The 18,472-nt window shown below is 37.4% G+C and overlaps 2 protein-coding genes across 3 annotated transcripts; both read left to right on the top strand.

Moving 5' to 3' along the window:
* The first annotated feature begins 1,170 nt into the window (after positions 1-1,170).
* Positions 1,171-6,737, top strand: LOC133520692 (scoloptoxin SSD552-like). Its single transcript, XM_061855304.1, has 6 exons — positions 1,171-2,222; positions 2,470-2,588; positions 3,531-3,612; positions 4,308-4,486; positions 4,902-4,999; positions 6,600-6,737. Exons 1-6 carry the CDS (start codon positions 2,159-2,161, stop codon positions 6,700-6,702), a joined length of 645 nt encoding a protein of 214 aa, XP_061711288.1. The 5' UTR covers positions 1,171-2,158; the 3' UTR covers positions 6,703-6,737.
* Positions 6,605-18,453, top strand: LOC133520689 (putative serine protease K12H4.7). Of its 2 annotated transcripts, none has more exons than XM_061855297.1 (10): positions 6,605-6,738; positions 9,611-9,802; positions 10,327-10,511; positions 11,450-11,682; positions 11,913-12,051; positions 12,837-12,985; positions 15,080-15,196; positions 15,815-15,953; positions 17,171-17,344; positions 17,850-18,453. In XM_061855297.1, exons 2-10 carry the CDS (start codon positions 9,692-9,694, stop codon positions 17,953-17,955), a joined length of 1,353 nt encoding a protein of 450 aa, XP_061711281.1. In that variant the 5' UTR covers positions 6,605-6,738; positions 9,611-9,691; the 3' UTR covers positions 17,956-18,453. The 2 variants fall into 2 exon arrangements, with proteins under 2 accessions (XP_061711281.1, XP_061711280.1); XM_061855296.1 differs by lacking the exon at positions 6,605-6,738 and adding an exon at positions 8,443-8,732.
* The last annotated feature ends 19 nt before the right edge of the window (positions 18,454-18,472 follow it).

The following is an 18,472-nucleotide window of genomic DNA, read 5'->3' as shown; positions in this document are numbered from 1 at the left end:
TCGGCATGATTGACTATATAAATCCATGCCAAATTACAGCTTTCTAGTTCAACGATCACTGATCCAAACCTCGGAAGGACATAGAGACAATACAAGGACATAGCAAAACTATAAGGATTTCTAGTGGACCACGAAACCCTAAAAAATCTAAAAAAAGCCTCCTTTAGTTCTGAATAAAAAATACAATAATAATAGGTAGACATATTTAGTTACGACAAAAAATTAGGAAATGATAAAAAAAAAACTAAATAATATAATGAATTTACTTATAGTAAACACGTCATAATTCCATAGAAGTATAATACTTGCACGTCTGTGCTATAAAAATCGCTGCAAAGTTATCTTAGTCTGACTCTATGTTTTTAGGGTTCCGTACCCAAAGGATCAAACAGGACCCTATTACTGAGATTCCGCTGTCCGTCCGTCCGACCGTCCGTCTGTCACCAGGCTGTATCTCATGAACCGTGATAGTTAACCAGTTGAAATTTCTACAGATTATGTATTTCAGTTGCCGCTATAACAACAAATACTAAAAACAAAATAAAATAAGTTTAAAATAAGTTTAAACGACTTGAGCTTGACTGACATGAAAATATTAGACTCTACTGTAAAGTGCAAATATTATTTTCACCGAGTTTTTTATTATAATACATTATTTATGATATGTTCCGCACTCTAAATATGTACATAGATAAGGAGTATTTACTCGTACTTAAGCATGATTCTGCTGGCAAGCATGATTAGCTGTGGGAATATCAATCGCTGGTGGGAAAAGGTACATCTCTTGAGACTCAAAGCGTGCCTTACTGGAGAAAAGAATAATTCTTCTTTGTCGTTGTACTCTTTGCAGAGCGTCGTAGTCAACTGCTGACATCAGGTGCAGATGTTGCTTGTCGTACGATTTCTCGTCATTTTTCGCGGTTGGCGGTCATTCTGGTAAATGCGTTCAAGGGTCTCTTCATGGCAGATTTCATTTGGTCAGTCCATCGCATAGAAGAAGAAGAAGCAAAAGAATAATATATGTATAAGAATGGTAAGTATGGTAGCCTAGCTGAAACAGATTCAAGAGGAACTGTAATCTCAAAAGAAATACTAAACTTACTTACAAGTTTGATTTTATATATTTTTTAAACAAAAAAGAAGCGAATACTTATTTCGCGATAGTATTTATTTATTTTTATTTATTTATTTAAACTTTATTGCACACATAAAGAAAAATGTACAAATGGCGAACTTAATGCCAAAAGGCATTCTCTACCAGTCAACCATTGGGTCAAACAGAGACATTTGTGTATGTTGGTGCAGGAAAAAATAGTATGACTATCTTTAGTTGGTAATAGTTAAGTACTTAATACCTTTTGTAAAGACCAACAGGTTTGAATTAGTTGCCAAGCGGACCCCAGGCTTCCATGAGCCGTGGCAAAATGCCGGGACAACGCGAGGAAGAAGAAGGACCGTTTGTAAAGACCTCCATAAATCGCTGAACGAGTATGTGCTTTATCGCTATGAATAAAACACCCATTAACTCCTCATGTAGATAACTCCTTTGAAGAACATCGGACGGGTTATCCACTTTTCTCATTAGGGGTTAAAAGAGATAACCATCAAATATACATATTTACTTATTATTATCACGCAACCTTAGTTTTGCGAATCTATATTCATTGAACCCGTGAAGTAAGATAAACACCAGGACAAGAGAAACACTTGTAGGGAATCCTTTGAGTCGGACCCCACCTATAAGGATATAATTGATTAGGATCAAATACTTTAAATTCTGATTTTAGTATAATAAATAATACGTTTTGGATAAATCAGCAATTGGCAAATCAGGGTTAGTAACTTGCGTGTGGCTCTTTTATTTTCCCAAATAAAGTTAGAGAAAGGCTGCTCTTTGAACACCTTAAATCTTTGTCTCTTTCCTTAAAAGATTTCCTACTCCTGAAATTGATTCATTCATGACGTACCTACGTTTTGACAACCCTATAAATTAGTCAAAGTTTCCTGCGTTGTAATTTCGTCACAACAGGCTTGTATGCATTACTCACTTACTGTTTACTCTAGTATATAAATACACTATGGTACAGTATAACACAAACGACTCGCAATCAAAATCACAGTCAACAGTCAACGTCGGCAAGCGGCAGTTGTTAAAACAATGGTTTTTCGTGTGCTCTTATTTTTTACCATAATCGGGCTAGCGCAAATAGCGCAATGCAAATGTACGTTATTTTTATTTCAGTTTGTACCTAATTAGCAATTAATTTTCTTTTAAGAAGGGCCAAAACGAAACATATTATTTTACTTTCATTTTCATAATTTACCAAAGCGTAAAGACTGAACGTAATCTTCAAATAGTTTAAGGTAAAAACTGAATGTAGGATGTCTCGGAAAATCGAAGCCGGTTGATTGACAGCATCCGCACCTGAAGCTATATCATATCAACAATACGCATATTTTAAATTTCAGTGCTAAATTTGTCGTGTCAGCAAATTCACCAATTCGTAGATGGTCATAATTCAAGGCGTCTTGAGGTGGCAAATGGGAAAATACACGAGCAACCAAGCGCTGAAAAGATGAAGTCAGTGGTAAGCATATTTTTGCATAAGGTTAGAAGTGTTATTTGAATATTTACCTATGTAATACTTTGTTCATGCAATATTGAAGATTAATCTCAATTTCCATTAAACATAGGTAAGTGGCTAAAATCACGACCAAACACTAAAATTAAAAACTTATAAATTAAAGAATTGTCCTACGTCGTGATCGCTTGGTAGGTTGCGCAGAAGGCTGGCCGCGTCGCGTATTGCCCCTCTGGATAACATTTTTTTTAAATTACCTATCGTTTGATTATAGTATTGGGCCTAAACAAACTATGTTAGTAAACTAGGTAATACGTCGCTATCCATTAAAATAACCCTCGAAGATGAAGTAGCGATCCGTAAACTATACATAGGTAAATTTATGAAATTATTATTTTCAAATTGTGGATCTTCAACCAATAGGGTTTTATGAGATATTTACTCATTTTTAGGTTTGAAATTGAAATCCTAATTTGGCAAATTAGTCGGTATTGTGAAATTAGTTATGTACTTTAACTCAGATTAGATCGAAGATGGTTACCTATATAATTATCTAACGATTTGCATTGTCGTTGTCAATATTTTTGTTGCGAGAATAACTCGTCCCTCGCCTCGTGGTTCCATTATTCCTTTCCTTCTCATCGCTTACTTATATCTAGACTATTTTTATGGTATATTTGAATAATGATCTGTAAGATATAACTCGCTGCAAGTTTGTTTCCCTCTTATACTTCGAAATCGAAACCGGCAAAGCTCAAGATTCGACTTTTTAAACTACTCGCCTGTAGTTTGATTTTGAAACTAGCTACATTTGGAATCGGAACTGGTAAACCGAACGATATCTCTTACTTACTAGATTCGATGTTAAATTTACCTAATAATGATTTCGGAACGTATATGAATGTATTTGGTTTAATTTAGTTACTAATGACATTCATACTTTAACAGATTTGGGACGAAGAACTAGCCGCCAAGGCTGCGCATTGGGCTTCCACAAACCCTTCGGGTCATAACCCTGATAGAACAGTCGGTGAGTATTTGATGTTAAAATTTCCCTTATTACCGTACTTACTATAACATATATTGTCCAATTGGTGTCTTAGATGTCAGATTCTGTGCTAATAGTACTGCTAGCAGGTCGATACTTTGATGGAAAATTCCAAACAACAATTTTCAATTAATAAGCAATTAAGTTATAGATATTTTTGCAGTTTATTGTACATATAAACTATGTGTTAATAATGTCTCAAGGCTCAAAGATAAACAAACGATGATTAGAAAGGATAAAATTGAACAAAAAAACTGATGATGATGATGAGGAACTTATAGTTTCGCCATGTCCGTCTGTCTGTCTGTCCGAGGCCTTGCTCCGTGGTCGTTAGTGCTAGAAAGCTGAAATTACCTCCGCTACACGTAAAGTAAACTATTTTTTTTTGCTCCAGTCATAGGATGTATGGCGCCATTAATTTTCAAACTAATAAATATCAATGAAACATTAAACTTAAGCAGCTCTATTGCTCTTGTTTATGGTAAAACGTTGGCAGAAGTTAAAAACTGACAGTAAATATTTGTATTACAGGATTTTTCTATACCATCCCATTACTGGTGCCAGTCCCATCATAGGGGTATTTACTATACCTACCTACTTTCTTTATAAACTCAAAGCCTATCCTCTACGCTTACTCTTTAAATGCGTTCCTAATTTATTTTCTTATTTTTCTTCAGGATCCGGAAAGTACCAAACGGGCGAAAATCTCTACTGGTATATGACCACAGACAATTCGTACAAATTGAACGTGGATAACGCTCTAAAGTCGTGGTTTGAAGAGTACAAGGATTATACCTTCGGACCCATAAAGGGGTCTGATTTTACAAGCGGCAAGCAGATTGGACACTACACGCAGGTGCGCTTTATTAAATTACGAGTATTAGTGTTTAAAAATGACTTGCGTAACATTATATTCATAAATAGAGAGAAAGGATTAGCCGCTCGGGGCCAGCTACAAATCTAATGACTATACTCCATACGTAAAAAGGCACTCTACTGGAGACAATATTGCCTTTTATTATGCAAATGAAAATAAAAGTACCCGGTAGTTAAACTTCTTGAAAAAGCAAACTGTGTGAAATAATTCTCCCGGAATTCCAAAGAGCCACCTCACAAGAGCCGATTACTGCTCGCGAGCCACGGTTTGCTAACCCCTGACTTCTAACAGACCTACAGAGCAGAGCGGGTTCTGTGTAGCCGTTGTTATGATATCTTAACTCATTCATTATTTTTAAATGATAAACAATAAATCAAAATAAAATTGTTTACAGATGATATGGTCCGATTCAACACACGTCGGTTGCGCTGTGTCACAACATCACGACGGAAGCTGGAACAAATTCACAGTTGTCTGCAACTACGGACCAGCGTAATTATTTTCATTTTTCATTTATAGTCTGGCACACCAATTGAATGAAAAAGGCGCCTCCGCCTATAATATATTCATTAACAAATACACTTTTAGACCGGCACTACTCTGTCCTGTGCACGACATTAATACTTTAATCGAAATTACCCATAAATAACTTAGGTAAGTTAAAACAAGCTATTTGATCTTTAATAGATGCGATTCTATCGCGAAAAAAAAATTACTCTCCCATAGAAAATGTCAAGGTCAGACAGCCAAAATGTATGAAACAGTATTTTTTTTATTTTCGGAGTTGGTCCCTCAGTAAACGTTGCTCAGTATGACCTATATAATTCACCCCGTAAAACATTGCAAGTGACTAAATAAACAGCCTGTATTTTCTATATTACAGTATTTTCCTGCTCGTATTCTAAAGGAATCCTGGGTTCTGACGAAAACTATTGTCATCGAACTAAAGAGGGAAAACCAAGCTTTGTTTTTGGGTCAGGCTTCCTCACTGAGTTTTCCTTTATGGAAAATAAAGTTTAATATTAACTAGAAAAAACCTAAACTAAAATACAAATTCACCCCTCGGCAAGGTGCCGTAGATGCTGGCAGCATTACCCCGCTGAATTGCAATACTAATGCCCTGTGCGGGGTAGTTGCCAGCCCTACGGTCCCCAGTCGCATCCACCAGCCTTTATGACAAACACTCGGCTATCATTAGTTATTCTTACCTGCAATTACCTAAAATTACATCTTTTATTTTTTGAACCAGGAAATATAATGTATGATCATCAAGATCATAATCTGTAGGATATTTAGGAGGTTAATTAAGTTGTAACCTTCTATTGATGACACAATGCCGTATTGTTATTATTTTGATGAAGACCAGATAATAATAAAAACTGCTTATCCTTTTTAATAAATTAAGTTATGTACGAGAAGACGGAAATAGAATAGATGGCGTGACTTTAAAGAGGTCTCAGTCCTATGTACCTAATAAATTAATCATGTAAGTCGCTGGGACCTACGTTTTTAGGGTTGCGTACCTCAAAACCAAAAAAACGGAACTCTTTGTTGTCCGTCCGTCTCTGTTGAGACCCTTAATCTCGGGCAGACTTGTAGGTAACGAGTGGAAATTAAAACCATTTACTCGGGTTTACAGTCCCTTGAAGCTGTGAAAAAATATAACTTCTAAGTTACCGTTGAAAAATAAATACGGCCGGTTATGCCACAAAAAACGTATATTTCGACACTCTCAAAGGAATCAAAATTTACCTATAGGATACTCCCGTTTAACTATGAAATTTGACAAGTAATATCGTCTTACACTACAAGAACAGGGTAATATCTGAACAATAATTTAAAAAAAAAATTTGTACGGAACGCTTTTATAATCATCTCTCTATTACGACACTCCTGAAATAAAGAGTTTGTTGTAGTATTTGCATAGTCATGCAATTTTTATAAAGAGTTAGTAGTCTTTATTATTAACTGATTGGTGATTTTGAATACTAAATGCATCATTGTTTTTTAGAGCTCCGTACGAAACTTTTTGTCGGGGCTCTTATGGGATCACTTCGGTCTTGCAAATCGATTAAATGCGTTTTTGTTTCAGTGGCAACTGGATTGGCGAAGTGCCGTACAGAAATGGCCATGGCAGCGGCAAACTCGTGTGCGGCGCTGGCGACTGCTCAAGACAGTACGGAAGCAAATGCTGAACGCTCATTGGCTAAAACGACAACGCAATTCGATTGGTTAGTTCAAGGGTCTTCAAACTTTTTGAGTGTGGGTCAAAACTTTGTAGGAAGTCAGGAACCTTGACATTGGTCATGTTCTCTCTTATCAAAAATATCAACGTTGAAATTTGAGTTTACATCAGTAGTTTATTTTATAATGACATATTGATTTTTTAATTGATTTAGTGTCAAATTGCGATACTGATAACTCAGTGCGTAGCAATGGATTGAATTCAAGTTAAACAGAACCTTGACAGAAACATACAATATATATTTAGTTACTTACTATTGAGAAAAATCTATTAAGTACATCACATTTTAATGTCACCCCATTTAATAGTATAAAAGCTAGAGCATTTAATAATGGTTAAGTTTTCAGTAGTTTTTGTTTGATTTACCCTAAGTACCAATTTATTTTATTTTTACCTTATAAGAGAGATTAATGCGACAGTATATCAATGCCTTCAAAATTACCCAGTTTATAACATAACTAATACCTGTAAACCTATGTATTGTTCCAAGTTGCGGAAATTAAAAAAAAACGTGATAATTTCTCAGGAATTTCAGGAGTTTCCATTTAGTAAAATGAGAAGTTTCAAGCTCCAAAATTATTCCATGTGAATATTTCGCAATGGTAACTTTCCGACAGCATGTATAAAATTAACAAAACACAACAAAGAGGCTTAAAATAGAATACGTAATGACCTTAGAATATAACTTTTTAGTATTATTAGTATTATAGTTATCGTGTCTGTGATATGAGAAAGATGAAATTAAATTATAAATATTACATGGTGTTTATAAAAAAAAATCCCATTCCCAGTGCATCCATTTTAGTTTTTAGCAGTCAACATTTGAATAAAAAATTTGCCCTGATGATTTATGTGGGCAATAAACTGCATTCAATTACCACGATAATATTTACCATGATTTTATACGTGTATCGTATATGACATAGATAAATAGTAAATACTGTCAATCTTCAAATAAAGTCTAGTTCTTCACCGCCACACGTTGTTTTATTTGAATTGGGCTCATTAGAGTCATATTCGCATTTCCGTATGGATTGCAAGCATCTAATAAAATATATACTTATTTAAAAGACTAAAACAAACGGCATTACGGTGATATGCAGAGGTCTTAACTCAAACGCAATGCTTTAAACTGGGGTTATACTTTGAGTCGCGGGGAAACATTGATCACCGATTTTGGAGGAAGTTGATTTTTGAACGCAAGGTTATGAATTTTATGGTTCAACTGGCAACATTATGAAAGCGTTAAGAAACCAATTCAACAAGAAGATCATTGTTTTCAATTGCTCGCGATCCAAAGTAAATAACCTCGGTTTACCAATATCAACGTTAACCTGTTTTTATTAATGTACGCGTCTCTGGTCCTCTCTCTGCCAGTCTAGGTATTCTTAATACCTATATGTATAGGTACATGGTATTAAAGATAGGAATCTTGTGCAGTATGCAGTTACGAATACACAATTAATACATATATTTGGATCCTCTGGTTGCAAGCGCTCGGAGCTGCACCCCAATGCAATGGGCTCTACAAACGTCACCAATGCATGCATGTGCGATTATCAATGCGGTTTGTACACCTCTTAACCCTTTTAATACCACGCCTGTCATTGTGAACCTTATCGGAATGCACTAAGATTGATATGGAGCTGTAGCCGCGGGCGTCACTTGACGTCTTTGGAATTAACCGTGGATTGGGTTAACAAATAATACCCAAAATTGGTGTTCTGGTGACTTACATACCTTTAATTTCCTAACCTTATCATTTTATCATTGGCTTAGTTGGGATTGGGTCAGTTTATCTCTTAATCGTTACGATTAATGTATCGTCGATAACGATAAGTATTCTTTAACTAAATATTCAACACTATCGCATCAGGCTTCTGATATGATAATTAGCAAAATTAATCAAATACCAATAGTATAATAATGTATATGTGATTCTTGCGGTGAAGATTTATTAGCAGTAGCACAATGTATTTGGTAAGTTAGCTAAGTACTACTCACATTAAATATGTACCTAAAAATTGCATTTAGAAAAGTTTGGTTTCAAAATATATGTTTGATGTTCGAAGTCCAAAAATCATACACAAAATCAAATTTATTAACTATTATTAATATTTTATAAGAACTAAACGACTGCATTAAGTACAAAGACAGAATATTGAAAGTATTTGCGTTAATAAATAATTCAAAACAAATAATTTTCACATTACGGGCCGTGCCTCATTAATCTCATCATTTTTGTAGAAGGCCTTATAAGCACAACGCTTAAATTTAAACACCATACAACAATTATGAGGTACGCAAGGTTGTATATAAATTATCAGACGATTGTATAATTTACATAGTTGGTAGTTATTGTTATTAGCTAGCCTTTGTTGCTGATACTAAAACATAGGTAATAGGTATTACAAATAACTCTACATAGGTACCTACTTAATAACAATTTTTACTCGTTGTCGGCCTAGAATCTTCCATTATTTCCTGTAGATAGCTTTCTTGGCCATTTGGTCCCTCCAATTTTTGCCATGCCGTGACATCTTCCTGTCAAAATTATTGCTACTCAGCCGACCGTTACCTGAGGTAAAGAGAGAGAGGTGAGGTGAGGTGAGGTCAGGTATAGAGATGGCGGGGTGAAACGGGATGAAAACTGGGAATGATTTTTACCTAATAATGTCTAACTGCTCACACAAATAGTATCATGCGATTCAAAATAATAATAGATACAATTTATTGGGTATTTTTAAAGAAATTATCAGATTTCCAAGATACTAATATTATTACCGGTTTTTATCCTTCTGTATCCATTATTAACGAAAAATGTAAAAATATTAACTTAATCAAAAATTATTTTCCAGTTATGGCTGTTCCTGCTAGCAAGCGTCAGTGCCGAAGTCGTGCCGGACCCGCGGGTAGTGGAGCCCCCACTGCGCTACGACATGCCGCCACCCCCAGAGGCGGCGCGCATGAGCACGCGCAACGTCTTCCAGAACTACATCCGGATGCCGCTGGACCACTTTAATCCACAGAACTCGGACACGTTTTTGATGGTAACATGATTTATAAGTACCATAATAAAATAAAGCTTGACTTGTCTTCTGAATAATGGAATCTCTTTATAGACAATTAAACAAGCATTCACCAAACAAGCGATTGCCGACTATTAAAAGCGTTGTGCATTACTTCTTGTTATGTACTTTTTCTTTTTCAAGTGTTGGTAGCGGTAAGATAAGAGCATGACTTTTAATCCGGGTTCAAACCGGTATTTACCAGTCGCTTTAAGATGAAGGAAAACATCGTGAGAAAATGAATTAATCCCGATAAGGCCGAGTTTCCCTCTGGGTTGGAAAGTCAGATTACAGTTGCTTTCGTAAAAAGTTTCCAAGCCGACGCCAGGCTCCCATTAGCCGTGGTAATAAGCCGGGACGCAAAGAAGAAGATACATGTCCAATTGCCATTTGCCAGTTTGCCACCATTCTACTATCACAAATACGCCATGTTCGCGAATGGCTCGCCGGCGTAAGATCTAGTAATATCCGTATTTTCCTCCTCCATTCTCCTGTATTCTCCCCAGCGCTACATGTTCAACGAGCAATTCTTCGCCGGCCCCGGCTCACCAGTCTTCATCCTCGTGGGTGGCGAATGGAACATCGCGGCGGGGTGGCTGCTGGCTGGCAACATGTTCGAGATGGCTCGCGAAAACGGCGGTTATCAGGTGTACACTGAACACCGATATTATGGAGAGACTGTGCCTTACACGTGCGTATACATAATAATGATAACTCCTTTTCATCTTAGCAAAACTAAACTAAGAACCAAAACCGCGAGCCACGTAATCTCATTAACTCAGCGTCGCACCTACTTACGAAACTGGGCCTTATTTATGAATATTATCATAGAGAAATAAGTAAGCCTAGAGTGTTCAATTTATACATAGATAAAACCCATTTATTTATTTATTGTTCGGAGAACCAAAGCTATAAATTGTACAATACTTATATATATAGATAACAAAGAGCCAATTATAGGTTCCCACCGGTAGCAACAGGTTAACAGATAATTGGTGGTTAGCACTAGATTTTTTTTTTTTACAACGTGTTACCACTAATATTTTTAAATATTAATACTTATTATATTATATACTGAACAAAGAAACCAAAACTTATTAGTAAACTTAATACGTTAATCGATACAATAATATGCTAACACATACGACTCGCTCACTCAAGTAATTTGTCTGTTAGAATCCGTCTTACAGTTGTGATGTTGCTATTAAAAACGTATATAATAAGTAAGTTTTACGAACTTAGCGAAAACTTATTTACGATAAAATGAAGGGCACCCCACACACACTAGCGTTTTTTGAGCTTCGGCGTTGAGTCAGCGTTATGGAAAATGGCGTTGCTGGGCAGTTGCGCCAACGTTGCGTCGAGCAGTGGCCGTAGAGTTGACTAGGCGCCGACGCTCAAAAGAAGTACATTCTCAAGAGTCATTTAGAATAATACTTTTAACTCATTTCTCTGATCCCTTTCAGCAGGTTCTGACTCCATACTCACACACACACACACACACACACACACACACACACACACACACACACACACACACACACACACACACACGCACACTCAAACACAAAGCAGTTGTCCATATGTTTAAAACATTCCTTTCTACATGTTCTACGTTAATTTTTATAGAAACTTCACCACCGAAAACCTGCGTTTCCTAAACGTCGACCAAGCCCTGGCCGACCTCGCGTACTTCATCCAGAACATGAAGCAAGCGCCACAATTCGCCGACAGCAAGTTCATTCTCTACGGAGGTTCCTATGCTGCCAATATGGCGCTTTGGTTCAAACAGCGGTACCCGCACTTGGTCGAGGGGGTGGTAGCGTCTAGTGGCCCGATTAAAGGAGAAGTTGATTTCACTGGTAGGTTAATCTTTATAAGTATGTAATGTCGGTAGAACTCGCAATAAATGCCAGTTTCGTCGACAGCAAGTTCGTTCTCTACGGAGGTTCCTATAATGTTCCTATGCTGTCAATATGGCGCTGTGGTTCAAACAGCGGTATCCTCACTTCAGTCGCTTAAGAGGACACGTTACTTCTTCAAGTCGCTCAAAAACCGTTCATACATTTGTTGTTCAATCTTCTAATTCCAGGTTATTTGGAAGTAGTGCACGACGCGTTTTACGCGGAAGGCGGCGAGCAGTGCATATCGACCATCAGACAAGGCATATTGGACACCGTGGAAGCGTTGAAGACCGAAGAGGGCCGGCGTGAATTAGAACAGGCCTATAGGTACGTACCCCTGAATTTCATAACCCATATATTGAACGCCACGCCTATCGTGTGCAGCGCGACATGGTGAATCTTGTCGGAATGCAGGAAGGTTGATATTGGGCTGTAAAACGCGCGTTAGTTGTATTTGGCGATCAAAGGCTAAGCACCGAGTTCATCACATCACAGAGAAAACCCATCATACATTAACTGTTGCACTGACCAAGACCTACTCGTAAACGTGAACCTACTCTGAGAAAAAAAAGACTTTTAAAGTAGTGCAAACTTCCGAAGCAGCAATATCGACAAGTAATTATGCCAACGTTCAGGTATAAATTATCTAATCGGTATTTTTGTCACTTTCTTGAGTCAAATTGCCTGGCATCATGATTATACAAAGAGGCATAATGGAAACTAGCTGGTGCTTTATTTTGTTTCCGCCGTACGTAAGATAGAAGTTATTAGCCTTATGTTGGTGAAAAATACGTGCTACGATTTTTAACTTTGTGCTGTAAATTAATTATGAGGTTCATAGCACAGCGCCATAGTAGAGCGCCATCTATATCATCTTTGAAGCACACTTTAGAACTTCTAACTTTCTAAGGACAGATTATGCATTGTCAGCATGCCGCGCGGCTACCGAAAGTCCAACTCACGGCTCGATCTTTATTTGTCTCCCGGTCGCGAGTGAAGCAAATGTTACAAGTTCTAAATTAAGTACTTCTGCTTTCGTATTTCAACTCCCAGATAGACATTTCCGACGACCACGACGCATGCTACAATTTATATTTAACTCTTTGTTACAGGTTATGCTCGCCACTTTTGGACTACGATGACGTTTACGAACTAGGGTACTTCTCCGGTCTGATCAGCTGGAGGTTCTCCGGTAGCGTACAGTCGGCACGGCCCGGCGACCTTCAAGCCATTTGCAACAACTTTGCCGGAAATATTTACGGTATGGATAACGAATTGCCCGCTTTTAGAACCGACTTCTACCCAGCAGAGAACGATCTTAACTAATCCATGTTTATGCCAAAGATCTATTGATTTGACGATTCAGTGACCACATTAACATATGGCACAAAAAAGACTGAGCGCGTTGGTGGCTTCTAAGCAGGTGCTGCCCCCAACACTTCACGCTGGCTCTATTTCGCATAGTTAGGGTCTGCCTTCTAGCAGTGTTGGCTGAACGTTAATTAGAATTGACCACTAACGTGGCTTAAATCTAAAAATGCAAACTTGACATAATGCTTCGCGCCTATGAATGCTGTCGTATACAGCGCCACCTGTTTTGGGTATTAAAGTAGGGGGGTACTTTTTTCTTATACTTTACCTCTATAATAAGTAACAATCAATAACTCTTAATTTGCTTATGTTAAAAGCTATAGGGGAGCGTGCATGAGCTGTAGGGGCCAGCACACGAGCCCTTTATTTATAATGTGTAAATGTCAAGTTTAACTTTTCGATCTAGACCAGTAATGGCAGACCCTCAAGACACAAGAGAGTGTGCGTGAATTATTGGGAATAACCACCTGCTTATGGAGGGTAACTAAAGGTAAGGAGAACACTCTCTGTGTATGAAAGAGTATCAGTTAAAAAACTTTAAATAGGTAGCGCCACAATACGTAGAATTGACAGCGCACTTCACTCCGTCAATCATGGGCATCATGGCTAAGTACATAACTAATCTGGCGCCACTCTGGAGAGATTTATAGCTGTCAGCTGGATACTTTTGCAACTGTTCTTCCATAAGAGAGTTTTCTCCATGCCCACCCTCACCTACTTGTTGGCGTAAAGTGACAATGTCAAATTAAAGTTTTCAATGTAAGTCACAAGATGGCAGATCGTTTAACGCGCATGATAACGGTTAGATCAGTCAGAGACGCGCAAATCAACCCAACACCGGCAACACCCTTCCCCTGCAACGTTGTCACCGAAATAGCGAGACCTCAGGGGGCTTACCGCGAAAACCGAAATCCGCAAATTGCGGAGATCTTTCTATTTTACTCTTACTAACACGTAGATGAGTGACAGAGAATAATGCCCGCAATTGACGAATTTCGGTTTTCGCGGTAGGCCCCCAGTACCGTATACCCACTTTATACAGTCAGGATAAAATAGATAGCAACATACAAAGTGACCCAATATATCTAAAGTTGTATTAATATATTTGGCCGTCACTATCTATTTGATGCTGACTGTACAACGAGATGAAAAATTGCATGAACACATTATGAATAAATTAATTCTTTAAGTTGTCATGCAATTTTGGGGCTGGGTGTGTTTACGGCAGTTTTAAGAGGGAATATTAGCTTTCGAATCTAACGAAATAACGGTAATTTTCTATGAAATTCCATTTCAGGAGAAAACTGTTTCAACTAACTAAATCTTAACAAATCACTTTGATTTTGATGTGGATCTCTTCGGCATAATATGTTCTAGATGTATAGGATTCGCTTAATTTTTTATTATTTTGGTTTGAACATTTTGAAAAAAGGTAAAACTTATAAACAGGGCTCGTATATATACTAAATAAACTAACAATCTATTATTTTGTTGCTTGACAGTAAAGATGAAAGTTAGTTAGACGTTTCTGTATTGATTGATGCAGTGGCAGCATGGTTCTATTTTTATAATCTGCCACTATGCCCATTACTTTCGCGCTTACATACTTGTTAGAACGTGACAGGCATGGTGACAAATGATAAAGAGCCGGCCATCTTAGCCCTACAGTTAACTAAAGAGGTTGATAAATGATTAATTATTGCGAAAAAACTAATTGGAATCATACTCTATGTAGCGTGACGTCATTTTTCCCGTCAACAGCATGAAAAACCCTGCTTATAAACCTATTAGTTTTTCATTGTGTCAGTAACATACTAAAGAATCATGAAGGATGGAAAATATTTAGAAGTGTAAAATCATTTTCTCTTTTTGTATGGACAACTACATGGTAACTTCCCTCTTAATTTAGCTACTCCGCTATCTATTAAAACAATTGAGTGTGTTACAACAGATGGCGCTGTTATTAACCATCACTAATCTTTAGGCACCACACCGATGCAGAAGATTGGCGGCTACATCGCCCAAACCGCTGGTTTGCAAACTTGCTGGACTATGCAATACTCTCAACTGATTGCTACTTACAGTAACCCTCGATCAAACTGTGAGTATCTAAAGTATCTACGTATAGTTAACTGGAGGTACTTATTTATTTATTATTATTATATGAATAACTAGAGGTATATTTATGTAAGTCTGTCAGACTAAGGCTAAGTTAAATAATGAATTAAATATATAAATAAATGTTTAAATAAGTATCTGCACATAACACAAACACGGAAAAGACAGGAACGTTAGTTTACGCCACGTCACTGATAATCCATCGAACCCATCAGGTCTTCCAGCTTCACAGTTCTGCCGGGTCACTAGTCACTACCTAGGCTGAGAGGCTGTTTTTCTCCAAAGGACATCCAATATCGGATCGCACAATGTGAAAACGCTCTAAGGTAATGTTAAGGTTAAGAGAGCGGAGTTTTTGAAAAATCGTACCGCTTTTTTAGATCACAATACAGTTACCAATAATTTAATTAGCAATCTCGAGGCCTTTCTCTAGTGACTTCATCGATTCGAATCCAGATTTTTTTATTTTCACTCGACAGAAAAAAATAATTTTCAAAAAGTCCGCTCTCTTAACCTTAACATTACCTTACAGCGTTTTCACATAGTACGATCCAATATCGGTATTTAATACGTTTTTCCGATAATATATTTATTTTTTTAGCTCGAGCTTGGTACTACCAGACCTGTACAGAATATGGGTACTACCAAACCGCACCCAGGAGTGGCACAGTATTTGATCCCTTAATATGGCTTACCGTCGATTTCTACGTCGACATTTGCAAGAAGGCTTTCACAGAGAGGTAAGAATTGTACGAGAAATTGAATTAGATCAAATTCTCTTTTATTAAATGGAGGATAGCACCACGAGAGCACTGAGTCGTCAAATCACGCGAGCTTTTATCCAATCTGAAAGTAAAAAGTTTAACCAAAGACAGGTATAACGTATAAATACAGGACCTTTTATTTTTTCTTGATGCAATGATTAAAATAGTTAAAATAAAATATTAATAATAATATGCTCTGGCACAAACACATCCTTAATAGAAAAAGGCGGCAAATTTTATAAATGTAGCCGCGAAACGTTGATCTCCCAAAGATATTTGAATTTCGCGCCTTTTTCTACTGACAAGTTGGGTGTGTTTGCGTATTCTAAAATAGAACTTGACTTAATTACAAAAATAGTACCCTTCGCCGTCACTTGTTTTACCAAATTAATTTTGTATTAAGCAGTCACGTCTGCAAACGATACCACCATGCTTAGGAATGATTATTTGTTTGTTTGTTTCTGTGCTAGAAAACAAACAAATATAAAAATAAAGGAAAAGTGGAAAACTCACTGTCTCGGGCTAGACTTGAACTCGCAACCCCGCGATACGATACCAGCCCGCCGCATCACCCCCGCGTAGCCAACGTGCATATCGTTCACGCTCCGGGGCGAACGAAACGCAACTGTCACAATCGCACTAATATAGAAGAGTGATAGAGAGAGATGATTACGCTACGCTACAGAGCGTTAACGATTGTAACGTTGGCTACAAGGCCGATTACTGAAATTTAACGCAACTAAGGATTTTTATTTGTAAACTAAAAGAGGGTCGCTACCTGAAGAACCTCATTCTCCGTATTTTCGAATATTTAATCACAAGGCTGAATAGCCACATCTAGTATTGTAAAAATGGTAGGCGTTTGCGGTAACTAACTCAAGAATTAACAGCGCGATTCAATGTAATTACTAGATAGAAGTGACATCTAGCGTTGATTCGAAAATCAATCGAAATATTTAGGCGTCTGGGGTCATTCTCTTAAGAAAAATCTTAATAGCGTTATTCAGGATTCTTACTAGACCAAACAGTGACATCTAGCGTTAGATTCGCAAACTAATCAAACATGCGACCTGGGCTCATTAGCACAGGAAAAAATCTTGATAACCCGATTTGCATTTTTAGTAACCATGAATTTTATAAAAAATATAATCGACAATATGAAATGCCTACGTAAAACGTTATTGCTGTTACAGATTCGACGAGGAGTTCGTTTACGATGCAGTGGAGAGAGTGAACCTGATGTTTGGCGGCCTAGAGCCAAACGTGAACAACACCATCAACATCCACGGCACCTACGACCCGTGGCACGCTCTGGGCGTGTACGAACACGATCTCAAGGAAAACTCACCCACGATCACAGTGCCTCGGTGAGTTTATAGTTTCAGTGTTTAGGGCATTGGGAAACTAAGAGAAAATCGTTATTGCAGATCGACTGCGACGACTTTGATTAAAGATAAGAATCTGTATTCGGTCTGGAACTCTTTGATTTTTAAACCAATTTCAGATTAGAACATGTCAGGACTAAATAAAATAATAAGTAGGTATTTAGTTTATTACATTCTATTACTCCCACTACTCCCTGTAAGGAAAAAAACTTGGCTAGCTTGCTAGATGGCGTTACAATACATAGGTACAAGCAAATATACCGTACAAAATTACATGGTTTCACTTTACTTTGTATTATTGCATGGTACTGACACTCACTTGTATTATGTTATAATACCATCTAGTAAGCTCACCAAGCTTTTTTTCAATATGAAAGCGTAAATAGTAAGTCATTATACCAAACCGTCACTAAAAAGGCGCTATGTACAAAAATTATACTACGAGTTTTAAAGAGATTAACCTTTGTCTCTTTCGAATTCTGTGCAGGGCATCTCACTGCTTCGACATGCAGAACTGGCTGACCACCGACACAATCAGAATGACGCAGACGAAGCAAGAAGCGCGGCGCATCGTGGCTTCCTGGCTCAACTAGAAGCGTTCATGGCGCAGCTGACCGCCAGATATTCCATCGTGTCGCAAGTCTAGCGACTTGACCACAAAAATCACATTATTGGATAGTTAATCACAGGCATATTGATTGTATGTTGCTCCATTGCCAGCATTCAGATTTGTTATATCCTAAAGTGCGATATAAAAATATAAAATCTCTACATACACTGTTAGTAGTTGCCTACATTTCGGTAATCTCTTTGTGCTTGATAAGTTTATATTATGAGATTATGATGAACATAGTATTTGGCGGCATGTTGTAAATCTATAAAGGCTAGTACTAGCCTTATTCGGATTTTGTTAACCCCTTACCGCATGTAATCATATCCGCCATATATGGCTTTGTATGCGGTAAGAATATGAAAGGAAGGAAAATGGAATAGGTTTAAAACTATTTGTTAATCACAATCTAGAAATATAACGCTTTTATGTGTAATATCTTAATTCCAATGAGTGATTATGATTACATTTTCACGCTCAACCATATTGTTTTCTTAGAA

Source organism: Cydia pomonella, chromosome 8 (genome assembly GCF_033807575.1).
Source record: "Cydia pomonella isolate Wapato2018A chromosome 8, ilCydPomo1, whole genome shotgun sequence".
In the NCBI taxonomy this organism is placed as follows: Eukaryota; Metazoa; Arthropoda; class Insecta; order Lepidoptera; family Tortricidae; genus Cydia; species Cydia pomonella.
The sequence above is the reverse complement of the archived record's forward strand: the minus strand, read 5'-3'. Positions and strand labels throughout refer to the sequence as shown.